The sequence below is a fragment of the Nycticebus coucang genome, chromosome 19 (assembly GCF_027406575.1).
Source record: "Nycticebus coucang isolate mNycCou1 chromosome 19, mNycCou1.pri, whole genome shotgun sequence".
Classification (NCBI taxonomy): domain Eukaryota; kingdom Metazoa; phylum Chordata; class Mammalia; order Primates; family Lorisidae; genus Nycticebus; species Nycticebus coucang.
The window spans coordinates 54934971-54954592 of NC_069798.1; the positions used below are offsets into that span (position 1 = coordinate 54934971).

Genomic DNA, 19622 nt, shown 5'->3' on the forward strand with positions numbered 1-19622 from the left:
CTTAGTCTCAAAGTTGTTTGTGTAGGATTAGATCTGTCTATGGCCATACTGCCCTGAATCCACCTGATCTCATCTGGTTTGTAGGATTAGATTTGTGCAAGGGATAAGCTAGTTGTTAAATTATTTGAAATTCAAAAGTAAGGTTAGCTAGAGAGCTATTTGTTTTTTTAGAGATGCTGATAATTGCAGAAGTTTATAATCATGTAATTTCTTAAATACAAGTGTTACTTAAATGGATTTTCCAGAAGAAGAAACACCTAGGTGGTTGACCTTCTGTACCCTATGGACTATCATTACCTCCAGGTACATTGACCACATCATTGAGCACCAGGAAACAGATGGCTTTGGACTCAGTATTCATTTGTTCCTCTCTGCGCTTCTGTTGATGTCATGTAGGTTTAGACACCAAAGATTCTTCTTGCGTTGGAAATGCCATTCGGGTGTTGAGGATGAGGAACCTCAGGGCACTGGTGTCAGAATTCAGCATGTGGAAGTCTTCTCCAAAGCCAGAAGTCAGGGGTCTTGCTGCGTCCCCTGTTCTTGATAGGACCTGCACGATCCATCAGTTGCGTTGTAGTTTGGAATCTGGTCATCCATTCCTAGAAACTTTCAAGAGGCTCAAAAAGTAGACCATTTGAGTTTTATTTTTCTTCTTCATGATCTTTCCTCTTAAACGTATAAAAAACGTTGGTTTGTTATAAATAGAAAAAAAAACCCAAACTACACTTTAAAGGGCCATTAGAAACCTAGAAGGGCTATGAAAATATTTTCCATTTTATCCAGTGTTTGCACAGTTGCACATGTGTAGTGGTCTTGTGCTAATGACTGCGTGTTTATTCTTCTGACAGATGTGTGCATTGCAATGTTGTATACTCTGATGTGGCTGCGCTGAAGTCTCACATTCAAGGTTCCCACTGTGAAGTCTTCTACAAGTGTTCTATTTGTCCAATGGCGTTTAAGTCTGCCCCAAGTACACATTCCCATGCCTACACACAGCATCCTGGCATCAAGATAGGAGAACCAAAGTAAGTCATCCTGACATTTTACTCCACTACTTTATTAGTAATTTAGAGGAGGTAGTAGTTCTATTGAATAAAATTTAATAAGATTTAAGAAATTACACAACTTGCCAATTTTGATCTCTGTGAAGTACAGCTCACAGCACTTAGCTCACCCAAACCTTTCTATTCTTTCTAGGTGAAGTCTTTGTTCCAGTGTTAGTATTTATAATAGTAAAGGTATTACCTATTATTTCTTCTCTTGTCACCAGTTTTTGTTCAGCAAGCAGATATTTATCTATTTTGTTCATAAGATGATTTTGACAAATAAGTTCTAGGAAAAGTGTAAAAAAAACTCAGACAAACTATATCATCATTCAGTTTTTTCAGAGGCTCCATTTCTGCTTAAAAATAATATTTATAAGATGAAGCCGACTTAAGGCACTGGTTACTTAAACTTCATAGCCAGTGTAAGTCCTTGATTAGTCAAAGCGAATTTTATTTTTACCATAACTTGCTACAATTTTGATCCATTTTTGCTTTGTGGAGTCTTCATAATGAAAGGGTTTGTCAATACACACTTAGGGGCAGCTTAGAAACAAGGAGAGTCAGATCCCACCACTGACCACCTACTGGCTCATATCATTACACTTTCTCGCCTGTGCTTTTCTCCCCTGTAAAGGGGGGGTGATGCTTTAGTGAAGGTAAAGTGAGATGGCATGCTCAAGCTGTGTGACACACTGTCCCTGTGTCAGGAGCGTGGGGGCTCTTTGAGCACAGTTCGTCCCTGCACGTCTTAGCTTTCCTCGTGTGCGTGTCCCGGAGAGGACAGTCCAGCTTGTGCTCATTCTTTTCCTGGATCACTGATGGCAACCGAGAGTTTGATAATTACCCAAGGCCGGACTTGCTGTCCAAATGTCTTGGCATGTTTCTGCTAGTAGCTCTATAATCAAGAAAGTATTAGGGGGACAATCTACAGATATGCCATGTTTTACACACATGTGTGCATACACACACACGCACACACACATACACACACACACACAGCTCTCACTGTAACGTTTAGTTTTGGAGAAATGTAATAGAAGATTGAAATGACGCGGGCACGGTGGCTCACGCCTGTAATCCTAGCTCTCTGGGAGGCCAAGGCGAACTGATTACTTGAGCTCAGGAGTTGGAGATCAGCTTGAGCAAGAGGGAGAGCCTGTCTCTACTAAAAATAGAAGAACTAAAGCAAGAGGATCTCTTGAACCAAGAGTTTGAGGTTGCCATGAACTGTGATGCCATGGCACTCTCTACCCACGGAGACAGAGGTTCTCCCTGCCAAAAAAAAAAAAAAAAAGGACCAGAAATGATTATTTACGACCCAACAATCAAATTTTATTCTAGTAATACCTTCACTCTGATCTTTGTAGATTAATCTTCAACATGAAACACAGCCCAAATTCAAGGGCTCTGTATGTAGCCGGGTGTCTTGACTTGGAAAATGGGGGTTAGTGAATTTTTGTGTCTTCCCTTTTCTTGACAGTTCAGACTTCTGGGCACTGATGCAGCCTCCCCTCTCCAGTGAATGTAGTCTTTATTTAGTTCTTTATTGAAAGAAAAGAAACTTAAATTGTGTGAATTCTGGAATAGTAGTTGTTACCTGGGAATATAAGGCAACAAATGTGTAGAAAACACCATTCTAGTATTTTCTTTAAATTTTTTAAAAAAATTTTGGTTCTTTAACAAGTACAAGCCTAAAATAGATACTGTATTTTGAAGTATAAAACTAAAACAGATTTACAGCTGAAATGGCCAATCATCTGTAAATGGGTAACAGTGTTGATTCATTCAGCAGGAGGGTGGGTGGTTGGCTGCATCTTGCCCTAGCTATTGCAACAGGGCACCTGTTGTGTTGGATCTGCTGGGCCCATCAGACCTGTACTGTAGGCAGTATGTTTTGTGATTCAGGCGACTGTCAAAGCTTTCATCTTGTGCCTCTTTGGCTTACGTTTGGCCTCCAAATTTCATTTTGGCATTAAATCCATCTCGATCCTGTTTATATTAGTCCAAAATCAGTAAGTAGTTCCCAGTGCAAAAGAACCTCAGGCCTTAAAATCTCCCAGCAGTATTTGGGTAACAGGTGGTTATGCAAATGATCCCAAATTATGCAAATATTTGCATTAATTTTTAACAACCAACATTTAAATAACCCCCTGCCCATTTTCGTTAGAGAACATACTGGATATCTCAAAATACACCTATAAAGTCCTGCAGTTCCAGCACCCTGGCTCCAAAAGCACGACACAAGATTTTATTTAACAAACACTCTGGTGGTGTTTACTGTGTGCCCAGTGATTGTTGGACATGCTTTGTTTCTTGTTTTCCAGTGCATAGGCAGCATATTTCCATGCCGTTTAAAAGGAAATTTTGAGCACCCTTTGATATTTTATGGATAATTCAAGATCATTTTGAATGGCTATTACTGTTTTTTATGTTGATAAGGTTTGTGTCTATTTTTATTTTTTTCTTGACATCTGATTAATAGCAGTTTCTTTTGCTTTGCCTTCTTTGCATTTGCAGTTTCTAAATGTGTATTAAGTGGAGAAATTAGAGCTCTAAAATTAAACATTGTATAAGAGACATTTTTGGTACAAGTTCCTAAGAAATAAAGCATGCAGAATCAGAATAGTCCCACAGTGGAGGACCATGGAAACAGAAAGCTGAATTTGAACCATGAACTACGAGCAGATTGTCACATATCCTCGAGTCTTGTGTCCCATTTGTGAAATGGTCACAGTGTAATCCACCTTACTGTGCTGTGGGGACTAGTTTCCTGATAACAGAGGGCAATGCCTTGTGTCTAGTTGGTGCCAGCTGGTGATAAAAGCAAGAGGATTATGGCAGCAGCCTCGGAGCTTAGAATCCTTTATTTACTCGACACCTGTTTCAGGTGTGGCACTCTGTGCTGGTGAGTTTTGGTTGCTGTGTGAGTCATCTGTATTTTGTTTGGACTTTTTATCCCTGTTTCTTCCCTCTGCACTCTCCCTCGCCTTCTCTTCCCCTTCTCTCCTCTTCTCCTTTGTTGTAATGTAGTTATCTCGATACTCACCCAGTCTTACATTTAGCACTCAGTCCAGATGTTTAGGTTTGACTCCACTGCACCATCCCCTGGCTTCTCTCACACCCCTGGGAATCCAGCCCCATCGGGGTTCCCACTGTGCCTGTATGCAGCCTGGGCTTACCCTGCTTCCGCTGGGCAGTCTGTCGCCTGGAGTTTCCCCATTGTCTTTGGAGCATTTGCTCCATCTTCGTGTTCTGTCCCTGAAAACCACATACATCTGTGAGGTTCATGGTGCCTTTATTTGGGCTTTTTGTAAAAAAACAAAAACATTATCACCAGTTTTTAATATTTTCTGTTTTACAGAATGTCAGAAGAATGTACAGAGAACTCTTGTGTCCCCTTCAGATTGCCCAGCCGTACCATCCAATTCATAGATTTTATTTATATTTCTTCTGTTGTTGAGATGATGTCTTTTTCCTTTCTGGTTCAAGATCCTTTCTGTCTAAAAAGTATCAGCCCATGTAATATGAAAAATAGAGACATTTATTAAAGAAGATAACAGATACAAGAAACATCGCATCAATATATAGGACAGTTACACCTCGGTCCCCTTGAAACTAGGCACCTTCTCCCTGTGTCTTCTACTGTTCCGAACATTCTGCAGAATCCTTTGTTGGAATTGTGCTGCTTCATCCTATTTCTTGAATCTCATGGATGGTCTGAAATTTCTTCCTTTCAAAGGTGATTTTTAACTTTAGTTCTGGGAAAAGCCAGAAATCACAGGGCACCAAGTCTGTGGGTGTAGGGTTGCGGTGATTTCACGTTTAGCCAAAACCTCCCTGTGGGGGATGTGATGTGTGGGTGGGCGTGTTGTCGTGATGAAACTCCGATCCCCAGTTGCCCATAGCTATGGCTGTTTTTGGTCACATTGCGTCTCTGAGTGAGGAAGGATGTAGAGGTAGTGCTCCTTGTCAAAGATTTGGCCTGGAGGAGTGTACTTGTGACAGACAACACCTTTCCAGTCAAAAAACACACTAAGCCTGGTCTTGGTCTTTAAGACAGAGTCTTTCTTTGTTGCACCCCTACCCCCAACCCAGAGTGCCATGGTGTCAGAGTTCATAGCAACCTCTGTCTCTTGGGCTCAAGTATTCTCTTGCCCCGGCCTCCCAAGTAGCTGGGACTACAGGCATCTGTCACAACATCTGGCTGTTTTTAGAGATGGGGTCTCTCTCTCGTTCAGGCTGGTCTTGAACTCATGAGCTCAGGTGATCCGCCCATTTTGGCCTCCCAAAGCTCTGTGATTATAGGTGTGAGCCACGGCGCCTGACCTCCATGATCTTGATCTTGTTGTGACTTTGCCAAGCCTTCTTTGAGTTTGGAGACCCAGAAGACTTCCATTGTGACAACTGGGCCTTCGTTTCTGGGTCCGGCCGTAGACCCGTGATTCATCTCCATTTTTGACCTTCTTGAGGAAATCTGATTCATCAGTAGCGATTTGTTAGCAAATGCAGCACAATGTTCCTTCTATTCTGGTAGTAGAAGCTGCAGAACACATTTTTGCCTTAATATGTTTCATCCCAAGATCTAAGTCAGAATCTTGGACCCAGTAGTTTTTGGATCTCTTACTGTTAGTAGATCTCTTACTGTTAGTGGCTGGTCTTTGGGGATTGCAGCCCTTAGACACCAACGTTCTCAGCCGTTCTCCTTGTTGCAGGCCTTCCAAAATGTGGATCACTTTCAACAGATTCTGGACTGTCTTGGAAGGGTTTGTGCCACACTTTCATTTGCACTGCATTCCCTGCGTTGTCCCTGAAGGCTGTCAGAGGTATCTGGAGTGGAAAGTTGAAGCTGAACACAAAATTTGAAGCAGATAGGCTGGGCGAGGTGGCTCATACCCGTAATCGTAGCACTCTTAGAGGCCAGGGCAGGTGGATTGGTGGAGCTCAGGAGTTTTAAGACCAGCCTGAGCACGAGCGAGACCCCATCTCCACTAAAAATAGGAAAACTAGCCGAGCGTCATGGAGGGCACCTGTAGCCCCAGCTACTCAGGAGGCTGAGGCAAGCCCAGCAGTTAGAGGTTGTTGTGAGCTATGATGCCATGGCACTCTAGCCAGGGCAACAGAGTGAGACTGTCTTACAAAAGTAGGTTTTTTGCTTGGCCCATTCAGTCATTTGGGGTGTGGTGGCCACACACACACACGCGCTCAGCAGTGTCTAGTGCCCCACAGAGTACTGCCGCAAAGGCATCATTGCTCACACATACACGTCTGGGTTACATCGATGGCACACAAACCATTCTCATTATACGGGGGTCATTAAGAAAGTTTTAAGACACGCAAATGGAAATAAATGAAGCCCTCCCCGCAACACCAATAAGCCGAGCAAGTTGAAACCTACACGTGTGAATCCAAAAGACACTGTCAGCTCTGTTCTTGGAAGTGAAATAATGGACCGTAACAGAGTCTGTCTCAAAGCTTTCCAAGTGACCCACGGATTCACAGTGGCTGGATACTTTCCAGATGGACCTCGTACATTTTGGATTTAATGGTTCGCCTCCTCCTTCCATCCAGAACAGTTTGTTCCTCAGCTGCCCCTGCCCTTTCGTGTCTTCAGCCGTCCAGAAAAGAATACAGGCTTCCCACTCTGAGGATAGCGCTTGGTGGCCTGTCGCTGTTTTCTCGTGGCTGGACGGGGGCGTCCCAGTGGGATGCTTCAGGGGCGAGGTCGTCCTCTCCTTGGTAGCTCACACCGGGAGCTCAGGCAGCGTCCACCTATCTTCTCAGGGGTGGTGGCACCCTTTGTCACCAAGCCGAGTTTGTATCTCTCGGCCTTCTTCACAGCGAAGTCAGTGTCTTGCCCTTTCTATTCGTTAGTATTTTATGGGGGAGATACCCCGATATTACACCAACAGCCTGTTCCTCAGCTTCCTCAGAAAGATGCGTGAGTAAACAAAGATTATCTCCTGTGTTATACTTTCTCTGTTATTAGGTATAAGACAACATACCACAGCAAACAGAATCCTTCCCCAAAGGAATGAAACACGAATAAAATGAATCATGCCATTTTTCATGAAATGGTTATTTCTCAAAACACGAGAATTGGGTCCTGAGGAAATTCTTAGCCTAGTTAGTAAATACTGGTTCTTTTCTTTCTGTTTTTTTTTTTTTTTTGGTTTTTGGCCAGGGCTGGGTTTTGAACCCGCCACCTCTGGCATATGGGGCCGACGCCCTACTCCTTGAGCCACAGGCGCCGCCCCATACCGGTTCTTTTCTTGAAGCTGTTCTTCCTTTAAATTGTTACATACTAATTACAGAAAACCCAGGAATACAGAGAAGCAAAACAGTAAAAGGAACACATGTGCTGTCATCCAGCAGAGATAATGACGATCAGATGCCTTCTGCTTCTTTCCCATACCCTTTAAAAATTGTGATCATGTCTTATTATCTGTTTTAAGTTTCATGAAAATTTTTCTCTGTCATTGGTCTATGTCTCTGATATCATTAAAACCCTCTGTTATGTACATAGTTCTATTTAACCGCTTATATTATTGGGAGTTTGTACTGGTCACAACATTAGGCTGTTTCAAACAGCGGGGGAGTGAACATCTTTGCCACCCCTGTTAGGTAGTGTACAGACATCGGACTGCATTGGAAAGTCCTGCAACACCGTGTTGTCTCATCTTCAGAAGCATCGCCTCCCCGGAATTGTGGGTGTTTGTGTCCTGAGGGAAAGTAACTAACATGTCTGAGAACTTACAGAAATGCTCCACTCCAGTTACATTTATAAATCTTGTGTAGAAAAAAAATGTGCTGGGTACGGTGGGCCACGCCTATTATTCTAGCAATCTGGGAGGCTGAAGTGGGAGCGTTACTTGAGCTCCAGAGTTTGAGACTAGCCTGAATGAGATGGAGAGCCCATTTCTACAAAAAATAGAAAAACTAGTCGGATGTGGTGCTGTACACTTGGAGTCCCAGCTACTCGGAAGGTGGAGGTAGGCGGATGTCCTGAGCCCAGGAATTTGAGATTGCAGTGACCCAGGATGATGCCATGGCACTCCAGCCGGGCAGACAGAGTGAGACTGTACCTCTAATCCAAAAAAAAAAAAAAATACTAAATGTAACCTTTTAGATAGACAATCACACAGTGAGATTTGGAGCTACATGAGAAGTAGTCACAAGACTCTGAGAAGAAAGGCAAGGGGTTTCAGGAGGCATTCCTTTCTTTAACTTTGGTATGGATATATCAGGTGAAACCTCAATTTTCATTTTAACCTTCACATTCAGCCATTTTTCTCTTATCTTTTCCTAAGCTGCTCCCTGGAATTCTCTGTACCTACCCTCAAAGTTCTTCAAAAGATATATGGATTCCCGTAGGGCCACCCCCGAGGACCAGGATGACCTGGAGCAGTTACTGTAAAAGAGTGACCTGCTGCAGTCAGAGCCGTTAACAAGCGACCGGTCAGATCCATCAGAGGTGACAGCTGGCAGCAGAGGAGGCTTAGTCCTTTACCCCCTGCAGACATCAGTATCTTCTGCCCAAGCTCCAGTGGGGGCTGTGGATGGGTAGGAGAGATTATGTTTAGAAGATGTAGGTCTGCTGAATTAATTTAAAGAGGTTGTTTGGTGATAGCATATTAGGTGCACAGATGGTTTGTAGTGAACAAGTGAGTATTTTAAACCATTTAAAGCACAAGAAACATTCAAGTGTTGAAACCACAGTAGTATGGATTTTCTTGTTTCTTTATTTCACTGTATAATTGTTTACTGGCACAGGGAACTTGTTTCACTGTATAATAGTTTTCCTTGCAGTAAAACAAGTAAGAGTAATGTAGACATTTCAGTGTAAAACTGCTACCAACTCTAAAAGAAAACTTGAGAGTTGTGTAGGCCTACTTAGTTCCTTAATCAAATTCGAATTCTTCTTCAAGGTGGTGTTCCACTGTCAAGCTGTATTGCCTTGTCTGATCTTAAAAAATAATCTCAAAGAAAAGGGATGCTTTCGCTCGTGTTAAAGTAACATGAAGACTTTGTACAAATACATACCAGTGATTTGTGAGCAGTAAAACGGTGATTAATTTAGACTTTTAAATACATACAGCCAGATGCGTCTTTACTCCAAGTGTTAAGATTGTTCTACGATGGAGCGAAGCCAGTTGTCTTCCAAGTTTGTTTCACAGCTAAACTTGGTGTTCTTTTTATTTGTGTGTTCTCATTGTGCTTCTGCCCCGAGTTCTCTAGCTATAAAGTAGCAGTGCCTTTGACTTGAGAGATGAGGCTGACTGACGTTATCTCGCTGCACTTCTTCTATTTTAGAGTAATATATAAGTGTTCCATGTGCGACACTGTGTTCACCCTGCAAACCTTGCTGTATCGCCACTTTGACCAACACATTGAAAACCAGAAGGTGTCTGTTTTCAAGTGTCCAGACTGTTCTCTTTTATATGCACAGAAGCAACTTATGATGGACCATATCAAGGTGTGTGTGCATCTATCCTCTCCTTTACATGAATTGCAGATACGTTCACTGGTCGTGAGTCAAGGCTGAGCTGCAGACGACTGTAAAGCATGCCTCGCTGTTGAAGGAAGGGATGGATGCTGGTTGTTGTCCATGGGCAGCTCACACGTTACCACTATGTGTTTACTTGACTATAGGATGTTTTTTATTCAGGAGTTCTGATCTGCTTACCAAAAAAAATTATGCTACCAAAAATGCTTACCAAAAAAAAGCATGCTAGAATGTTAGGGTTCATATTACACGTAAATGAAAATGATGACTGCGAAGTTTACTTTTCTGAGAACTCTGTGTTATATGGGATTTAGAAATAGAGGCTGCGATGAGTTACGTTTTAATTTATATTAATACAAACATTGGTATATTTAGAAAAATGAAGACTTTCCCCTCAGAGTTTTTTAAGGAGTGGAGTTTGCATTATAATTGGTATCCCTAGATCTTTTAGTCTGTTAATTTTTTTCCTCTAAAGATTTCATGTATATTGACTAATAAATATCTAGAATATAGGATGGCACCTGGTGGGTATTCAGTTAATGCAATGCATAAATGTATGTCCAGTTTGGGCTGTTTACTCTCTAACCCCCCAAAGGGGCACAGAAGTCTATTTATAGCCTTTTAAGCTTACTAAAGCCAGTGCTTAGTTCTAGCTTCTTAACCGTCCACTGTGATAGGTTAAACAATTTTATTCTTTGTGTGATTAGGAGATAATATCCATTGGCTTTTAGGATTAAAATGATTTACTTTTTAAATAGAGAAACAAGAGACCCAATATTATCATGAAACAATCTCTCTTAATTTTGCTCTTTTAAAAATACATTGTACACAAAAAATTAGTTTTAAGAGCAAATTAAGTCTCTGAATTATTCTAGTCTCCTGTCAGTTAAATGACTATTAATAATCCTAAAATTTTCTGAATATACTTGAGTTTCTATAGGGTAATTACCTATTGTAAATGAACTTACAGAGTAGAATCTGCAAGATGTTAAGTTCATTAAGTTTTAGGCAAGGTAAAGATAGTAGTGGTTGTGTTCTGACTAGAGTAAATAAAATACATGGGAGATCCAAATGATACTTTTAGTCTTTTAGCTAAAATTGCAAAATTATCTTGACAATAAATACTTATATAATGAGTCATCAGGAAAAACTAAAAACTGGTCATAAAAACCTAGGGACATTGGAATTAGACCAAAAATATTTTAACATACTGTATATGGACCAAAAAAACCCCAAAACAAAACAGTTGCTTCTTAAGAGGATTTTATTAAGGTCTTTGCTCTGGAACTCATCTTCATACCTGCAAGGGGGGTCAGTGACTTTGTAGTTGGAGTCTTCTTGGTGTCAAAAGCGAATTTGGAGGAATACAAGGTTCAAGAAATAGAAACGGAAGAGGGGGGTAAAACCCTGTGCTTGCAAGGAGGAAGGAATTGTTTTTATTCATGCAAACTTTTACAAGACTGTGTGGTATGCAAACAGTGGGAGTAACCACTTGTATTCTTGTTTCAAGCATCTTGCGTGCGTTTTAAAATGCTATCCTGCATTTATGTGTTTGGGGATATATATTGATTTAAGTTTTAAGAGCACCCTGTTTTTGTTTCTATTTTCAAGGTGCTTCCTTTAAATTTTGTTATTTATTCACATTGCTTAGCACCTGTGCTGCGTGGTTTTTTCACGAGGAAGGAATTACAAGGAAGTGGTACAAGAACAGTGTTTCTCTATATACATGTTCATGTGAAAGTGGATCCTTCTTTGCCCAGCTTAATCCATTTGTGTTTTTTCTTTGTTCTGCTAAAATATATCAAAAATATATATTTGTTTACTTTGTAGGAGCCTGCCCCTGTATTCCACATTAGCGTTTACATTTATTTATTTATTTTTTTTATTTATTTTTTTTTTTGGCCGGGGCTGGGTTTGAACCCACCACCTCCGGCATATGGGACCAGCGCCCTACTCCTTGAGCCACAGGCGCCACCCTAGCGTTTACATTTAAAGTACACTTTCAAGTCACAGACATTCATTTAAATTTATAGGAGCTAAGGAAAAACCAATTCTTCCCTTGTTTTTTAATGAATTTCTTTTTCTTTTTTAAATAGAGACAGGGTTTCACTGTCTTTCCCAGGCCTGTCTCAAACTCCTGGCCTCAAGCGATCCTTCCAAAGTGCTGGGATTATAGTCATGAGCCATCATGCCCAGTTGGAAAAACCCAGTTTTAAAAGAATTCAGTTGTGTTTTGTTTGTTTTTACTTAAAATTATTTGTTTTTAATAGTCTTGTTTTTACTCACAATGTTTAAATGAAGTGAGTAAATTTTAAATTCTCTTTTTAGCACACATTCCATGCCTTTTTTTGTTAAGGAACTTTTTTGCTTTTTTGTGAATTCTGTAGTTCTTTAAGGTTATCTTACAGAAGAATACTTAATACTTCAGTCTCTCTTCAACTTGTTAGTGAAAATGCATTTGCCTTAAAGCTTAAGGAAAGTTTTCTAGGGTTATAGGTTTTGTTTTCTTTGGGTTTTAAGTAGGTAAAAATGTATAAAAACTTAGTTTCTCTTTTGAAAAAGGCCATTCAAACAGGAAAGCCTTCTGCCTTGCCTAGTGGAAAAGAAGGAAATGCCTGGTTTTTGGCTACCAAGAAATCACATCTTGCTCCAGAGTTTTTCTTTGCAAAGGGACAGGTTTAGACATTCACCTCACTCCCCTTTCATGGGTCAGTTTCGTGGTTGTCTGGCTAGGTAGATCTTGTAACATCGGCTAATGAGCAAAATCATAAACAGCCCTGTTCCCACCCCAAACTCCCTTTTTTATTCTTCTGGGGAAAGACAAGACTGAAGAAGGTTGGCTAATTCTTGGTACTGCTTCATTAGAGAAGACTTGACCTTGAGAAAGGAGGGAGAACTGCTGCAGGAGTGGCTTCTTACTGAACACACAGGAGGGACATGGAGCTGAGATCTCAGCAGTGTGGATTCTGTTCTGGGGATGGGAAAGCCACTTAGGAGTTTTGTCATGTTACATTTTTCTGTAGGTTCAGGAATTTAGAGGCTAAGTAAAAGCCTGAATGTGAGTAAGAAGAGAAGACTGTATTCAAAGATAAATTATATATCTGATTTCCTCCTTCCCTCTCCTCTCCTCCTCCCTTCCCTTCCCTTTCTCTCTCCTCTCCTCTAGCCTCTCCCTTCCCCTCCCCTCTCCTTTTCTCTTTGCCCTCCCCTTTCCTTTTTTCTTTCTTTGGACACCATGCTTGCTTTTAGAACATAAAACAAAAACCAAAGTGAGGTGGTCTTACAATCAAATTGTACCAATTTACTACCCTTCCCAAATCTGAAGTCCTGTGAGTATAAGTTGAAGATGGCTATGGTGGCTATTTCAATAATAAACAGCTAAACAATTTAAAAACGCTTTTTAAAAATCTGGTGTGCATAGTTCTCAAGCCTGGGTGCTCTCAGGAGAAGGGATGAGTTGGAATAGGATGTGGGGAGATGAAAACTACCCCTATACCCCAGCAAAACCCCTAACGGTTGTAACTATTCCAGGAACATGAAAGGAAGGAGGAAGGCTTGCTGTTAATTTATTGGTTAGATGTTTTGTTCAGGTTGATTCATTCTAGGTGAATACCTAACAGTATATTAGCCTATTTAAACATTTCTGGGCTGATGGGAAATTAAAGTGTTCTGTAGAAATGGTCCGTTGTAGGGAGGTCTCTCTCTGGGGCATGCAGGAGGGCACAGTAGCAGGATTAATTTGGATTTAAAATTGAAGAATTTTAATTTGAAGGTGTTTCTTTAAAGAATTTTAAAATGACACAACTATATAAGCTTTTAAAAATTATTTGGAACTAGAAATATATAACTTTCAGCAGTCATAAACTTTAACGCTCCTTTATATCTTTTTAATGTGTATTTAGCTTAGGGTTTTATAGATATTAAACGTTTTTAGGTGAATATAAAATCCTATTGAAATGTCTATAGTTAATTAAGATAGTCTACATGTGCTTTCTTTTAGTGGTGTGATTTGTGATAGATTTTTTTTTCTTTTTATAATGTAGTCTATGCATGGAACATTGAAAAGAATTGAAGGGCCTCCCAACTTGGGTATAAACTTGCCTTTGAGCATTAAGCCTGCAACTCAGAATTCAGCAAATCAGAACAAAGAGGACACCAAATCCGTGAATGGGAAAGAGAAATTGGAAAAGAAATCTCCATCTCCTGTGAAAAAATCAGTGGAACCCAAGAAGGTGGCCAGTCCTGGGTGGACGTGTTGGGAGTGTGACCGCCTGTTCACGCAGAGAGATGTGTACATATCCCACGTGAGGAAGGAGCATGGGAAGGTCAGTAGCTCCGCGAGAGCCTGAGAAAGGGCCTGATGGGCAGGCGTGGCTGTCAGTCATTGGTAGCATGACCTCAAAAACCACTCTTGTCTCTGTGCCTCTCTTTTCTTTATCTGTAAAATGAGCCATTTCCAAATCATTTCAGTCTTATTCGTGATTTTGCTAATAAATTGCCTTCACTTGCACACTCCCAAGGCTTAGAAGTAAGTTATTCACAACATTCGTGTTCATAACTGAGGAGACTGAAAACAATATTAAGCCAAAGTTAATGGCATTTAAATTTACCTCTTGGCCCCCCTGACAAATAAGGAAGAAAGGAGGAGAGAAAGAGTGGATGTGTTGAAAACTGTGCTAATAGCGTCTGTGTGACTCAATGTGATTCTTGAGTTTGGTAATGGGAAGAGGAACTTTATTTTTTACCTGACAGGAGAGACTCTGTAACTCATAATCATTGAAAATCAAAGTCTCAAAATATGTATATTCTTTGTCTTTTTAAAATAGTAAGTGTACATCTCCAACTGATAAGGAATTTTTAAAAGAGCACTTATTGGATCTAATAAAAATAGCAACTTTATCTTTAAATATCATTTAATACTGTATTAGATACAATAGTAGGTTGTGTTCACATTTCCTGGTTGTCTCCATGTTGGTATGTTATAGTTGGGGTCCAGAAAAGTCCGTGTATTGCATTTGGGGTTTGTCCTCCCTCTGCTGGGGCCAGAGAAGTCTGCGTGTTGCACTTGGGGGTTGTCCTCCCTCTGCTGGGGCCAGAGAAGTCCGCGTGTTGCACTTGGGGGTTGTCCTCCCTCTGCTGGGGCCGGAGAAGTCCACGTGTTGCCTTTGGGGGTTGTCCTCCCTCTGCTGGGGCCAGAAAAGTCCGCGTGTTGCACTTGGGGGTTGTCCTCCCTCTGCTGGGGCCAGAGAAGTCCGCGTGTTGCCTTTGGGGGTTGTCCTCCCTCTGCTGGGGCCAGAGAAGTCCGCGTGTTGCCTTTGGGGGTTGTCCTCCCTCTGCTGGGGCCAGAAAAGTCTGCGTGTTGCACTTGGGGGGTGTCCTCACTCTGCTGGGGCCAGAGAAGTCCGCGTGTTGCATTGGGTGGTTGTCCTCCCTCTGTTTTATTTCATTTTTCAGTGTACTATTGATTTGTTGGAAAAACTGGGTTGTTTGTCCTACAGCTTATCCTACTTATTATCAGATTTATGTAATTACTTCTTTTTGATATTGTCTAACTTACTCCTTTTTATCCATAATTCCTGGAATTTTGATTAGATTCAAGTCGAATTTTTATTTTTTTAGCTAAGAATGTCATAGGTGCTAAATTCATTTTTTGTCTCATCATGAAGAACATAATAACAACTTGTCTCCCAGTCATACAATGATTGATCAGTGTATTCAGATACATGATGATTTTAAAGAAAGCCACTTATTGATTGCTTTAACCTAAGCCAGTAGAACAAAGTAGTTATCCTTAGTGAACCGTATAACAAGTACATAGGAATTGCTTTGTGACTAGTATACACTACATCCTTGAAAAGTTTGTTACACTAAGTGTGTTAAGCATTACTCTGTAATCTCATTTATTTATACCACTTATCTGAGCTACTCACGAAGCTGACATGTTTTGCTTTGTTACCATCCAAATGGCCATTGAGCATTGATCACAGTGATCATAAATTGCAAAAAGATGTTTTTGTTATATTTGTTCTAACTATAAAAAGTACTTATAAAGTATGTTTGGCTGTAATGGCACATTTTTTATTTAATTATCTCCATTTATGCTTCCTAAATAGCACTCTACAATGTTCATTGTAAATATTGGGTAGTTTGTAAGGAACAATTCTTTATCAACCTATGTTACTCATAAATATAATGTAAATACAGTATCATTAGTTCTTTTTTTTTCTTCTTGAGTCAGAGTCTCCAAGCTGTCACCCTGGGTAGAGTGCCATGGCATCCCAGCTTACAGCAACCTCCAACTCTTGGGTTCAAGCCATTTCTCTTGGCTCAGTTTTTCTATTTTTGATTTTGCTCAGGCTGGTCTTGAACTTCTGAACTCAAGCAATCCACCTGCCTTGGCCTCCCAGAGTGCTAGGATTACAGGCATAAGCCGCCACACCCAGCCTACCATTAGTTCTTATAAAGCTTGATGTGGCGATTCTGGGAAAAGTCTTTGTTTGTCACCCAAACTGGGTATCATACATGTAAAAACAGAAGTTGACCTTAATAGTTGTCTGTAGTCTAATCTTTTCGTTTCTTTCTTTTTTTTTTTTTGTAGAGAAAGAGTCTCACTGTACCGCCCTCAGGTAGAGTGCCGTGGCGTGACACGGCTCACAGCAACCTCTAACTCTTGGGCTTACGCGATTCTCTTGCCTCAGCCTCCCGAGCAGCTGGGACTACAGGCGCCCGCCACAACGCCCGGCTATTTTTTTGTTTTTGTTGCAGTTTGGCCGGGGCTGGGTTTGAACCCGCCACCCTCGGCGTATGGGGCCAGCGCCCTACTCACTGAGCCACAGGCGCCGCCCATCTTTTCGTTTCTTATACATGGGAGATTTCTGTAACCATCTTTGAACTTTTCAGATTTTTCCTTTTCCTTTTTAAAAACACTACCTTCATCTTGCACATTTGGTAATTATGAGATCTAGACTATAAGATAGGCTCGGCGCCTGTGGCTCAAGCAACTAAGGCGCCAGCCACATATACCAGAGCTGGCAGGTTCGAATCCAGCCCAGGCCTGCCAAACAACAATGACAACTACAACCAAAAAATAGCCGGGCGTTGTGGCGGGCACCTGTAGTCCCAGCTACTTGGGAGGCTGAGATAAGACAATTACTTAAGCCCAGGAGTTGGAGGTTGCTGTGAGCTGTGATGCAACAGCACTCTACCAAGGATGGACAACTTAAGGCTCTGTCTCAAAAAAAAAGACTATAAGATGAGAGGATGGCTCTAAAAAGAGTTGGTGGGAAGAAATTTAGCACTTCTTTTTTTTTTTAAATTGAGACAGAATCTCACTTTGTCACCATCAGTAGAGGGCTGTAGTGTCATAGCTCACAGCAATCTCAAACCATTGGGCTCAAGCGATTCTCTTGCCTCAGCCTCCTCCCTAGGAGCTGGGACTACAGGTGCCCACCACAACACCCAGCTATTTTTTTTTTTTTGTTTGTTTAGCAGGCCTGGGCCAGGATTGAACCCACCAGCCCCAGTGCATGTGGCTGGCACCCTAACTACTGAGCTCCGGGCACCCAGCCAGATATTTAGCACTTCTACAAACCATTTGCTCTAGGACTAGGCCCCGGAGCCCACTGCACACTACACATGTGTGCGTGTAGCTGTTCCTTGGAAACGATTTTAGGGTTAGCTTTGAAGGAGTTGAGGGCCCTGCCTCTTGGGATGAGACGTGTCAGATTAGATGGCATTGCAGTTTGGATTCTGTTCCTTAGCCTCTGAGAGGGGTGGGGAAGGCGTGTCTTTGTGAGCAGTGAAGTGAAAAGAATATTGAAGGAGAGCCAGTGAGCCCCACGCGAGTTCTCCCGTGCTGAGTCAGACTGTGTCTCCATCCACACCTCTGCCCCAATGCCAGTCTCCGAAATCCATCCTCTTATTAAGTGTTTCAGTTTCTTGGATAACAGAAGCTGTCATCTGAGCCCGGCTCGCAATGAACCTCAGCTATTCCCCAGCCCCAGCTTCCCATCTTGGCTTGATAATTCCTTCTCCCCACCCACCCCTCCGGGGCAGCCATCCTTCAGTCCACCCATTTATCTCTTCTCATAGCTTCTACTTCGTTTTAGGCAGCTGTCAGTTCCCACCGGACCCAGAGTTTTTCCTAACGTACAGATGCGATTGTGTTATTCTCTTGCACAAAATGTGATATTTTGAATGCTTGGTTTTGGTGGTGTCTGACAGATTTCTTCACTGTAAATGGCTACTTTTCCTTTGTAATTAAATTTGTGGGAGATACTTTTATTTTTTTTTTAATTTTTATTTATTTATTGTTTTGTTTTTTTTATTGTTAAATCATAGCTGTGTACATTAGTGCAATCAAGGGGTACAATGTGCTGGTTTCATATACAATCTGAAATATTCTCATCAAACTGTTCAACGTAGGGGGGATACTTTTATTAGACTATGCAAATAGCCTGTTTCTCCTTAGTCTTTCACCCACTAATTTGAATATCCATCCTTTATTCTTGCCTGCAACAGTAATTACTGTAGTGTTTGCCTAAGGGTGACTTTCTACTTTCATTATTTCTTCTGTGTTTATTAATTGGAATTATAATTATGAGCTCAGTTTCTTATTCCATTGCTTTTTTTTTTTTCCTCAAATGGACCTCGATGTGGCCATTTGGGGATCTTTTCAATGGCTTCTGTGTCGTCTTGACTTCCATTCTAATGTCACGGTATGTTTCTAGTTCATCTTTTATTTTCTCTGGACACACCCCTGTAGTCAATCATTTCTTCTAGGAGCCTGGTTCCTTTTGTTGAGAACGGTAAACATATTTTTCAGAGGCTCTTTATCTGTATTTTGATCATCACTTAGCATGGAAAACTATAATGGGGGAAACGGTGGACAGCAAAAAGTAATTTTTGGTTTTGTTTGTTTTTTGAGACAGGGTCTTAACTCTCTCACCCAGGCTAGAGTGTAGTGACATTATCATAGCCCAATGAAACTTTACACTCCTGGGCTCAAGCGATCCTCCCAGCAAGCTGGCACTAAAGGTACATCACCATGCCTGTCTAATTTCTTTAAAAAAATTTTTTTTAGGGCGGCGCCTGTGGCTCAGTCGGTAGGGCGCCGGCCCCATATACCGAGGGTGGCGGGTTCAAGCCCAGCCCCGGCCAAACTGCAACCAAAAAATAGCCGGGCGTTGTGGCAGGCGCCTGTAGTCCCAGCTACTTGGGAGGCTGAGGCAGGAGAATCGCCTAAGCCCAGGAGTTGGAGGTTGCTGTGAGCTGTGTGAGGCCACGGCACTCTACTGAGGGCCATAGGATGAGACTCTGTCTCTACCAAAAAAAAATAAAAAATTAAAATAAATTTTTTTTTTTTTTTTTTTTAGAGATGGGATCTCACTATGTTGCCCAGGCTGGTCTCAAACTCCTGGCCTCAAAGTGATCCTCCCCCCTCAGCCTTCCACAGAGTTAGGATGATAGGTATGAGCCACTGTGCCTGGCTCCAAAAGTAATGATTTTCAAAGTGGCTTCTCAGTTCTTTAGGGTGAGATAATGAGATGTTTTTGGCAATTAATGGCTTTTTTATCAGATTTTTTCAGTTAAAATTAGATTGAGTCAATGCTTGTAAAATAAATCCAGGCCCTAAGTAACGGTCTAGCCAGTGTAAATAAGTTGATTTTTCCATTTTTACATGGAAGCTTGTAGATGGAGAGTGAAGTGTGGCCAAATGGCTTGCTTGTGTAAAAGGAGGAGGTTGAGTATCTTCTGAGGATTTCAGACAAAGTCTGACCTTGCTGGATCCAACCAGTTCAGCAAACAGATTGTTCAGTAGCTGGGTCCTGCCTGAGCACTGGGGAAAAAAAACGTGAAGACTGAGGACATGTGATTCCAGATAAATCTTCCTTTTCTTCACGGACATACTGAGTAATAGAATAACCCCATAGACAGAAACTGTGTTTCTGCGAAACTTTTGACAGACTCTCTCTCTTTGGCTGTCCTTGTGCAAACAGGCCTGGGAGAGATGGTGTTTGTGTGGCCAGTTCACAGCTTGTTGCTGTGCTGGAGAGAAACTTCCATCTTGGATC

At 41.5% G+C, this 19622-nt stretch overlaps 1 protein-coding gene across 18 annotated transcripts in view; it reads left to right on the plus strand.

Annotated features, from left to right (window-relative positions):
• The window catches only part of ZNF532 (zinc finger protein 532), a 134750-nt gene that overhangs the window by 86791 nt on the left and 28337 nt on the right, over positions 1-19622 (plus strand). For 12 of the 18 annotated variants that reach the window (XM_053571424.1, XM_053571425.1, XM_053571423.1 and 9 more), the window contains 3 exons: positions 849-1025; positions 9357-9519; positions 13593-13874. In XM_053571424.1, the coding sequence (XP_053427399.1) occupies positions 849-1025; positions 9357-9519; positions 13593-13874 (622 nt within the window). The remainder of the gene's footprint in view (positions 1-848; positions 1026-9356; positions 9520-13592; positions 13875-19622) is intronic. The other 6 variants (XM_053571430.1, XM_053571429.1, XM_053571432.1 and 3 more) reach the window with 2 other exon arrangements.